Source organism: Dama dama, chromosome 22 (genome assembly GCF_033118175.1).
Source record: "Dama dama isolate Ldn47 chromosome 22, ASM3311817v1, whole genome shotgun sequence".
Taxonomy (NCBI): domain Eukaryota; kingdom Metazoa; phylum Chordata; class Mammalia; order Artiodactyla; family Cervidae; genus Dama; species Dama dama.
This window is the reverse complement of record NC_083702.1, coordinates 48142270-48153594: the sequence shown is the minus strand read 5'-3', so window position 1 is coordinate 48153594 and position 11325 is coordinate 48142270. Positions and strand designations below refer to the sequence as shown.

The 11325-nt window shown below is 43.3% G+C and overlaps 1 protein-coding gene across 1 annotated transcript in view; it reads right to left on the bottom strand.

Annotated features, from left to right (window-relative positions):
• Window positions 1-2264: 2264 nt before the first annotated feature.
• The window catches only part of BPIFC (BPI fold containing family C), a 39688-nt gene continuing 30627 nt past the window's right edge, over window positions 2265-11325 (bottom strand). Inside the window, exons 13-16 of the mRNA XM_061124162.1 lie at window positions 6248-6290; window positions 4418-4481; window positions 3596-3672; window positions 2265-2733 (exon numbers count right to left, since the gene is read on the bottom strand). Of these exons, the coding sequence (XP_060980145.1) occupies window positions 2614-2733; window positions 3596-3672; window positions 4418-4481; window positions 6248-6290 (304 nt within the window). The 3' untranslated portion in view covers window positions 2265-2613. The remainder of the gene's footprint in view (window positions 2734-3595; window positions 3673-4417; window positions 4482-6247; window positions 6291-11325) is intronic.

The window sequence follows — 11325 nt, the reverse complement described above, 5'->3', positions numbered from 1 at the left end:
AATCCAGTAGTTTTTAGTATGATCTAGTTATTTTTCCTTTTGGAAGTGCTTTTCAGCACTGAAAAACGCACTGAATCTGGATCAGGTCCAGCTGTTTAAGGAATCCATCTGCTTGGAGTTTCACTTCAGTTCAGTCGCTCAGTCGTGTCCGACTCTTTGCGACCCCATGGACAGCAGTACGCCAGGCTTCCCTGTCCATCACCAACTCCCTCAGCTTACTCAAACTTATGTCCATCCTGTCGGTGATGCCATCCAACCATCTCGTCCTCTGTCGTCTCCTTCTCCTCCCGCCTTCTATCATTCCCAGAATAAAGGTCTTTTCAAATGAGTCAGTTCTTCGCATCAGGTGACCAAAGTATTGGAGTTTCAGCTTCAGCATCAGTCCTTCCAATGAATATTCAGGACTGATTTCCTTTAGGATGGACAGGTTGGATCATCTTGCAGCCCAAGGGACTCTCAAGAGTCTTCCCCAACACTACAGTTCAAAAGCATCAATTCTTTTGAGTTTGGAGTTTACACCCCACAAAAGCAGAGACATTACTTTGCCAGCAAAGATCTGTCTAGTCAAAGCTATGGTTTTTCCAGTAGCCATGTATGGATGTGAGAGTCGGACTACAAAGAAAGCTGAGCCCCAAAGAATTGATGCTTTTGAACTGTGGTGTTGGAGAAGACTCTTAAGAATCCCTTGGGCTGCAAGGAGATCCAACCAGTCCATCCTAAAGGATATCAGTCCTGAATATTCATTGGAAGGACTGGTGCTGAAGCTGAAACTCCAATACTTTGGCCACCTGATGCCAACTGACTCGTTTGAAAAGATCCTGATGCTGGAATGATTGAAGGTGGAAGGAGAAGGGGACGACAGAGGATGAGATGGTTGGGTGGCATCACCGACTGGATGGACATAAGTTTGAGTAAGCTGCAGGAGTTGGTGATGGACAGGGAAGCCTGGCGTGCTGCTGTCCATGGGGTTGCAAAGAGTCGGACATGACTGAGCGACTGAACTGAACTGAACTGAGTGAGGGAGAAAGAGATATCTGCAGCTGAGAAAGAGAAACATCTAAACAGATACCACAATGGAAATTTTGTAATGTTTCAAAACGAATTTGTGAACACATTAAATACTTTTGTCAGAAAAGAGCATTCCAAAGAACGAAACATGACAGTTTATCATTTATTCCAACAACACTGAGGAGGACATCTATTGAGGTCAGATAAGCAGTACAAAGATGAATAAATGGCAGTCGTTACAGATGTCTAGGGCTTCCCAGCCTAGTCTTCTCTGATGACTAAGTACTCTATGAACGTGCTTTTATACACACTGCCTCTTCTTCACAGTGATAAGTGAGCCTTAAGTGTTTTCTATTTCCAATCCTACCTCATGTAAAGAACAGCGACGTTGGAATCAGAAAGGCTTGGATTGAATATTTACCGTTGCTGTTTACTAGCTTTGTATGAAAAATCTCTTTTTAATAATTTTTGTTTCCTTTTCTGTAAAGTGGGATCATAATTCTTCACAAGTGGCCATGAAGATTAAACACGGTAAGCCCTCCAGTAAACAGCTGTCTTCCGTTCCCCCACTGGATTGTCAGCATCACAAAAGCAAAGTGTGGATTCTATTTCCTACAAGTGTGGATTCTGTTTAGTTCCCGTTTCCTCCTCTTCTGCCCCAGTTTCACCCCATTGATTTGTTGCTCCAGCAACATTGATCTATCTATGATTTATCCGGTACTCTGCATTGCCATTTCATTTAATTTGGGAGAGAAAACAGCCTAAAACTTAGAGTGATACAATTTGTAGAGTTTCCTGCAATCACTCTTTCTCTCCAGACACATCTAAGAGACAACATATTCCCTTTTTAAATCAAGTTTTGAAATCTGTACAAGCTCAGTTTGTGGTAGTATTAAAAACACTAGGGAATTTCCTGATGGTCCAGTGGTTGGAACTCTGCATTTCAAGAGGTCCATCCCTCATCAGGGAACTAAGATCCCACAAGCCAGAAGGCCGTGCAGCATGGGAGAGAAAAAACAAACAAACAAACAAACCCTTAAGGACACTACATTCTCTTCTTACCTGTCTTATTTTATTACAAAAAAAAAAAAATCAGGGACAAGAAACTTTGCAAATGAAAAGGCAAAATTGACTTTGATAGAAAACAATTTTAATTAAATACAGGGGACAGTAGCAGTAAATATAAAACATAAAATCCAGTATGCAGGGAGGAGGGAACCCTAGAGAGCTGAAGAGGATGAAGGGATCTCCGCTGACAACTGATGCAAATCTGTATTTGGGACCTTCTCCCAGACCTTCTTAGAAGTAATACATGCCTTGTCCTTGGCCACAGAATCTCATAGACACAGGAGCACACAACATGCACTCAAACATGAATGCACATTCGAACATCTACCCCTCCACACATGTGGGGACACACACACATCCTGATATAACCCTTTCATCCAGTTTGCCTCCCTCTATATTCCTGAGGCCTTGAAAAAGAAAACTCGGGGTTCCACAAGGGCTTTACAATTCCAGTGTGTACTATCTTCCAGCTCTGGGTTTATAGGAACTGTGGGATTAAGGGCCATTTGCTTCCTGGAGTGGACTCTAAACAGGCAATCATGGGGTTGGCTTCCCACTCCACTGTCCACTTATCAGGTGCAGACCTTCCCAACCATGGAAACCTGGCCGCTGCTTTGATGTTTTATACTTCAGGTCGGTGGAGATCAAAAGGAAACCCTGAAAAGGATGCAACAACAAAGACGATGTCAAACTTGGGGGAGCCAAAGGATGTCTAAGTCTGCCTGAGGGGTGAGGGGGCGGGGCTTCTTTACCGGGTCCTACTGTATCATCCCCTCCTCTAACCCCGCCCCCTTGTGAATGCCTCAGACCGAGGAACAGGCTATTTTGGATTCTTGTCACCTTGTGCGACTTAAGCAATTATAGAAGGGGACATGGGGAGGGAGCAGGGGGTACAGAGTAGTATATAGGATTGGAGAATTCTGGCATAATCTTACATCGACCTCCCCAAACCAAGAAGCCCCAGAAGGGAGGAAATAAGGTGTTCTGAAGTTTGTGAATAATGATTAACCAGAAAACCACTTTAAAGCAGGTCCCTGAACCCAGAGGAGTGTCTTTGGTTCAGGCCAAAGTTTACTCACTAAGGGAATCAGGAGAGCCAATCTGGTCTCGAATATGCCCTTTCCAGCTGCATAAACCTCTTCACCTCTCTGAGTCTTCCTTTCCTCATCTATAAAATGGGATTCATAATCCCAGCCTTACAGTGTATCTTGTGGAACAAATAAAATAAAGTGCCCTAGTGCATCTTCTTGTACTGTGGTGTGAATAAACTTGGTTTTCACAGGCAAATCAGATTGGGTCTGACGGTTGTTTTTTTTTTTTTCTGATGTGATTTTTAAACTCAAGTTTAAGGGCTTTTCATGATTAATTATGAGCTTTAAGAGCTAAATATCTTGATTATAAAATTCCTTGGGCTGGGAAAAAACAAAGCAGAAGAAAATAAAACAAAAAGTAAGCAAAATAGGAAGAGGCACATTCTATGATGGAAAGAAATGGGGCAATTAATATTGATAATTCTCACCTCAAGAACTTCAATGTCTGAATTGACGAGTGAGATTCTGTGTGGGTTTGGTAGCGGAAATCCTTGCTGCAATTTTGCTAAAATACAGAATAAGATGTGAAATAACTGGGCACCGGCATGGAAGATTTGGTAAACTTTTTAGTAACAGACTAACAAAAAACTTTCTGATAATTTATCCTTCCACTCTTCCTGGTTCTGTGTCTTTAATTCTCTCTGATATATCCCTAGCATTTTGCTGAAAGAATGGTTAATTAATCTGTGCTTAATAAAAATGTACTCGCAACTATGTGTATCTGGATGGCAGAAAAAAAGATAGCAACTCATCCAATTTGTATTTTGAAAATACCTTAATCAGTGGGTCCTGAGAATATTTTGATCTCCAATACTTTTAACCAAGCCTCACTCAAGATGCCACTGTTTGTGAACAATTGCAGTGTAGGTCTGGGATTGTCATTCGTTAAAACTCTGTCTATTCCAATGGTGATCTTTGCATAAGAACCACAGAGACACCCTCAAAGGAGCTTCATCTCATTTCTGGCTGACCCAAAGGAGACTCTTGACTGCTTGAGGAGAATGGTTTTAATTTCCTTAGCTCAACCAGAGTTAGCGGTTCTTGCTTGCAAGTAGGGTTGCTAACAAGGCTTGAAGCTGGAATATCTAATTTCGAAGCTATATAGTTGATGGTATCAACTCTGTCAATTCTGGCCCTGGCCTGGATTCATAATAACACATTAGAAGTACAAGCTTCAGGATGGAAAGTCCCAGACAATCCCCAACACATAACCAGTGTCCGAGTTACATTGTTTCCCCAGACTCTCTTACCGTTGGCTAGTGGGAGGACTCCAAAGTGGAGAATGGAGGACAGAATATTCTCAAACCTCAAGACCTAAAATGAAAGGGGAAACTGAATCAGTTGTTAAATGAGGGTATTTTGAAAGTACCATGCCTGGTTTGGACATGTACTCTCCCAGACCATATCGGAATGGGCAGCAATAATCAGCATCTCCCTACAGACATATTCTAGGTTTCCAGACACTGAAAGCTATTTTGTGGAAAACCATTTTCACAGGGTTTCCTAACCTTTTTTCCTCATTGAGGATTGGCATTTCTGCCCTCTCTACACTGGATCATGGTGACAGCAAATGCAGAGGGACCACAGAGTGGCAGCAAACGTGGCAGCTTAGGTATCAAGTAAGACAATCCAGAGCGGCCAATAGATGTTCTAGTTAGTGGTTTTTCATTAATTCATTGGGGACTCCAGTCACAGGGGTTTCCCCATGTTGTGCTCTATAGTTAATGGCACCACCAGAACATGCAATTTATCTTTAATAAGCTGAGTAGTTGCATAATCTTACCGAAATGCTTCCCCCATAGCTCAGTTGGTAAAGAATCCACGTGCAATGCAGGAGACCTCGGTTCTATTCCTGGGTTGGGAAGATCCACTGGAGAAGGGATAGGCTACCCACTCCAGTGTTCTTGGGCTTCCATTGTGGCTCAGCTCATAAAGAATCCACCCGCAATCCGGGAGACCTGGGTTCAATCCCTGGGTTGGGAAGATTCCGTGGAGAAGGGAAAGACTACCCACTCCAGTATTCTGGCCTGGAGAATTCCATGGACTGTATAGTTCATGGGGTCACAAACAGTTGGACATGACTGAACGACTTTCACTTTAGCAAACTGCTCGTTCCTGGGAAGACTCGGGTATTAAAAACAAATGGACTATGATGAACTTCAGTTCATTCAATGAAAGTTTTTTTCATCCAATGAATATTTTAAGCATCCTATATGCTTAGCAATAATAAGAACCTCTTTGCAGCTTTGCAAGGATGGCTCTGAAGCAGACTTCCTAGGTGTATCTCTTGTTTTGACCACTTTACTGTGTGATGTTGGGAAAGTTCCTTAACCTGTCTGTGCCTCAATTTCCTCAACCATAAAGTGAAGATAATAATACTAATCCCTTGGGGTTTTATCAGGATTAAACAAGTTAATATTATGTAAAATTCCATATATACACCATTGTCATTTTTTCAGAGATGTCTACAAACATTGCTAAATGCTCCTGAAGGGGAAAATTGACCCTAACTGAGAACCATTTCGCTATAACGTAAGTGACATGTAGAGACAGGGTAGAGACATAAATTGGTGATTTGGTTGATCTTCGTGAAGCTTGGGACAGAGAGTTTCCAAGTTGTATGTTGGGATGACCTCTTCCAATTAGGAGGTCACCAGGCTAGACCCCTCCAAAGAGGCATCTACACAACCAGCCTTAACTTAATTTTAGGAGATGGGTAGAAAATCTTTGAAGAGAAAACTGAACCATACCTAACAATTCATATAGAGCATCATCCTTTGGTAGTCTGAATCATAAACTCTAGAGGATTATTTTATCCAAAAAACGACATGTTCCTGAAAATGTATGTTCCCTCCCCCAGCATTACATACTCTTAACAATCTTTTGAATTCTTTTTAAAGTCTTTTTGAATGTATACAAGGGAATTCCTTTCTTGCTTAATGGTTAATGGGCTTGGTGGATGTGTTGCTACATAAAGAATTTTAAAGCCTACACTCACAGGCAAAGAAAACAATTATCCAGCTACTATATAGATTTCTCATTTTTCCCTAGGTAGGAACTTGGACAGCACTGATTCTTACCTCAATATTGCTGCGATTGGACTCTGGCAAAGAAAGGCGGAATCTGAAAATGAAACAAAACAAAACAAAACAAAAAGGAACAAGTTCCAGAATGGAAGGCTTAAAAACAAGCACATCAGTAGAAAGAAACAAAAATAAAAAGAAATTTTTTTTTCAGTTTTTCGTTTTTTTTTTTTTTTTTCAGTTTTTACTTACTGAACAATTTTTTCAGTTCAGTAAGTAATTATTTAAAAGCCACACAAACTTGTGAGAACATCGAGTTCTAGTACATCTTTTACCCTGTATCTGCTGCTGAAGGAGCAGGGCAGGAAAAACGGAAACAGGATGGGTTGTCCAAGTGCACTTGCTATAAGGGACTTACTGTTGGCAACTTGAAACACAGAACATTTTTGTTTTGGCTGAGATATGTGGCATTTGAGATCTTAGTCCTCCTACCAGGAATCAAACCCAGGCCTTGGCAGTGACAGTGCCCAGTCCTAACCACGGGACCACCAGGGAATTTCCCAGAACATTCTTAAGAAGCAGTTTTTATGTCTTCTTGCCCTAAACTCAACCTTGTAACTTCTCCAAGTTAGACTGGTCCCTTATTAATAAATATGACAATGACAGTGATGATGACAGTGGTGGTGACACGGACTCTTCTAGAAGCTATATGAACATTTAAAATGTAATCTTCCCAATGACTCTGTGAGTGATGCTACTATTACTGCCCCTTTGGCAGACAAGAAAACTGATGATCAAGGAGTTCACATACAACATCTAAGTGTCTCCCTATCTATGCCCCCTTTCAATAAGGTGTGGCCACTTTACTCAGCTGTGCCTCTCCCAAGAATGTTTCTGCTATAACATTTAAGAAATAAATGTGCATGGAAGAGGTAAGTTTGCTTATTATCAGCTAATATCATGTTAGTATGAATTAGGCTTTGAGGTTTCTTTTTTTTTTTAAGGTGACAGCTAAGAGCAAAAACTAGAAAGACTGTCAATTCTGACAAAGATCAGAAATGGTACCACAGGGAACTTCCCAAATATAGTGTTTCCATCTCAGGGGGACGCAGGTTCAGTCCCTGGTTGAAGAACTAAGATCCCACCTACCCTGAAGTGCGGCCAAAAAAATAAATTAAGAAAAAAGAAAAGAGGTGATATCAGAGGCCCTGTGGCACAGATTGGTCTTACTAGAAAGTGAAGACCAGACTTGTTAGGGCAATTGTTACTTGAAGCAAGTAAGCTGAGCAGTTGAACATCACTTGAAGATACTGCTGGGGAAATGTGAGGGGGCTGCCTCCCCCTGGTCAACCTGCTTCTTACGAGGGACAATCTAGGGCAGCCTAGAAATTAGGCCTGCACGAAAGAGGAATATACTTGTGAATCTCCTGTTCTTTCATTATAACCCCAAGCCATGACTGGTTACCGTCTGAGGTTTCTACAAACCAACTATCCTTTTCTTGCGCACGTGTGCTCAGTCGCTAAGCCATGTCTGACTCTTCTGAGACCCTGTGGGCTGTAGCCCGCCAGGCTCTTCTGCCCGTGGGACTATCCCGTCAAGAATACTGGAGCCCGTTGCCATTTCCTACTCCAGGGGATCTTGCCAGGGGATGGAACTGGTGTGTCTACTGTGTCTCCCGAGTTGCCAGGCGGATTCTTCACCACTGAGCCACCTGGGCTTACTTCTGTTTCCTAGTTCTCGATTTACCCCGTTAGTTCACTAACTAAACTCTTCTTGTCCTGGCTCTGAGAAACACAAAAGCTCAACTCAGACCACTAGGTGGCAACCAACTTCACTCCTCTGACCTTGTATTCTCCACTTGGCCCCTAACCTGTTACTTCAAGCCCGGCTGTGCTGGGCTGTGTTTAGTCGCTTCGTCGTGTCTGACTCTTTCCGACCCCGTGGACTGTAACCCGCCAGGCTCCTCTGTCCATGAGGATTCTCCAGGCAAGAATACTGGAGTGAGTTGCCATGCCCTCCTCCAGGGGATCTTCCCAACCCAGGAATTGAGCCCAGGTCTCCGGCATTGCTAATGGATTCTTTACAGTCTGAGGCACCAGGGAAGCCCTAAAGTCCTGCTACTAGCAGCAATTTTTATTAGAGAAACAGAGAGTAGCTGGGGAGAAAGGGAGCTCAAATGGTTCTATGTTGCAGACATATAAAAGTACAACCTATTTTATTTAATTTTGGCTATGCCACATGGCATATAGGATCTTAGTCCCCCCGACCAGGGATTGGACTTTCATCCCCTGTATTGGAAACGTGGAGTCTTAACCACTGGACTTGGTAGTCCATGTAAAGCCTATTTTTAAGGGTTTGGGGGCTTCCAAGGCTGTCTGGTAGTTAAGACTCCACTTTTCCACTGTAGGGGGTGTGGGTTTGAACACTGGTCAGGGAACTAAGATCCTGCATGCCACATGGCAGAAAGAAAGAAAGAAGGAAGAGAAGAGAAAGAAAGTTTTGGAGAAGGTTTACTGCTCTGATCAAACCAGAGCTAAAGTGCAAAATTTAAAACACAGCAAAAGACAAAGGTTCTTCATATTCTGAGTTAATGTAGCAAGTGTGACATAATGGCCAAGTGGACCAAAACACAGACACTCACAATGCCATTCCTGCAACCCCGTGGCCATTGATAACGAATTCCTGCATGCAGTCCCTATAATAATTGCTTATGTCTTTGCCCTCTGACTATAAGCTCCCTGTGGGTTGAGATCCAGTCTTAATTCCCTTTGTATTCCTAGGATTGAGTACAGAGCATGACATATATCTCAAGTAGTGTTCACTCATTCACTCGTTGATTCTTCTAGCAGATATCTATTGAATACCTAGTATATGTCAGCCCTGGAACTGGTACCAGAGATAGAAGTGTGAGTAAAAACCAAACACAGTCACTATCCCATGTAGTTTACAGTCCAGTGGGAAGGCAGACATTAACCAAATAATTGCACTGATGAAGGCTTAATTAAAGGTTAGATAAAAACTCTGAAGGAAAGAAATATGTTAATTGAGGTAAATGACAAAGGAACCTGATCTAACTTGATGGATGCAGTAAACTTTCCAAGAAAGGGCTGTGTCTTAGAGTTGACATAAGAAGGATGAGCAGGATTAAAAAGGCAAAATGCGGAAGGAAGGGGGAAGGGGTCTGGGCCGAGGTTGCAAATGTCTGCGTAGAGAGAACAGAAAGCTAGGGAGAGAGCAGCGGTATGATGTGACAGACAGACAGTGGCTGTCTGTCTGACAAGGCTGGGCTTCTCAGGCCATGTTAGAAATGTCATGTTTATCTGGAAAGGAATCTATGGAATGTTTCTAAGGAGGGGCGGGGGATGTCAGGGCTCTGTAAAGATCACTCTAGTTTCAGTATGGAGATAAGATTGGCAGGGTGAGGTTCCCAGGTGCTTCTTCCATGCTCAGTAGTGTGCTAGGCAATATGAAGTTTTATTGATATCTGTATTTATGAGGGATGGGGAGAAACTGTATGTGCAGGAAGCAATTATAGAACATCACAAAGCAGCTTGTATTCAGGGGCTGTTTTATGGGTTTACACACTACTTGTTGCAGGAATTCTGGGAAGGTGTGAAAAGGTGATAAGACCAGAGTGGATTGTGTGTGTGTGTGTGTATAATATGGGGAAAAATAAATTGTCTTTTGAGAGAAGCACTCTGTATACTACCACGTACAAGCACCCCTACCCTATCACTTAGCACCCAGTACTGTATTTGCTTGTTAATCTGACTGTTACCCTCACTAAGTTGAGAATCTGGAAGGTAGAAACTATTGTTTTTCTCTCAACTCTCTGTATCAAGAACAGGGCAGAACATATACTTGGTGCTCTATAAATTCTCACAGAGTGGATGTATGGATAAATGAGCAGATAAAAGATGGATGGGAAAGTGCATATTGCAGGGTCCCCAACCCCTGGGCCATGGACTGGTACTTGTTAGGAACTGGGCTGCATAGCAGGAGGTGAGCCGTGGGTGGGCGATCAATGCTGTTTGTTCCCCATAGCTCCCCATTGCTGGCAATACTGCCTGAACCATCTCTCCCCATCCCCACACCCCCACCCCAGTCCATGGAAAAACTGTCTCACACAAAATCAGTCCATGGTGCTAAAAAGGTTGGGGACTACTGGACTGCTGGACTGAGGTCACCTCGAGGGTGAGGCAGCTGGAGTGGTATGTTCACTTTAGGGAGGGAAGACAGGCTGGTTTGAAAGGCAGGACCAGATGCTGAAGATCTTGAAAACCCTAGGCTGTGGATTTCATCCAATGATGAACACTTTTGAGGGGAGGCAGATGTTGAGCCTCCTCCAGAAGTAAAGGATTCTCTCGCTGAGGAAGAGTTCCCCAGTATTTCAACCCCATTGCCTTCTGCAGTCTAGAAATCCGCCCTCCCACCAATGAGTCTGGGAGAAAGGGAAGAAGTCACTGGGGGCTCCTTCTCCAATAGGGGCCCCCCTCTGTGGCCTTCCTTTCCCCTGGCCTCAACCGTAGCTCCGTGGGAGGGTGGAGATGGAAATCGGCCTGGGTGCCAAGCCTGAGCTCTGCTGGCCTGTCCGAGCACCGTTCCAACAGAAACTGAACCCATTCTTCCCAGACCTGTTTTCCTTTCTGTTTCTCACCAGATGGCTCACGTTGGGAAAGGTTTGTCTGCCCAACTGTGAGAAGTAGAGCTGGGTGTGATGCTATCTGCTTGTAGGCAGCTCTATTTGCATTCTCTGACAGTGTTGCGTGGGAAGGGTAGTAGAACAACTCTGTGTGTGTGTGTGTGTGTGTGTGCGCGCTCGCGCGCGCGCACCTGTGTGTATGGTAGTGGGGTGGGGTGCAGTTTGGGAGCATCCAAATTCTCGATGGTGGGAATGTCACAAAAATGTTCCAAACTCTAAATGGTTAAGCGGTCATGTGCACTGGATTGCCTTGAGCTTTACACGTGATTAAGAAAAAGGGTTAGAATTAAGTAATCTGTATGAAGGCCATAAAAGGGAAACTGTTGTTTAATTTAGTCTCCGAATTAGTCTCAAAAACGCCTACTACACGACCAATCTGGATCCGAGTTACCTCCAAATAGAACTGTGTTTGGAAAAAAAAAAAAAAAGACT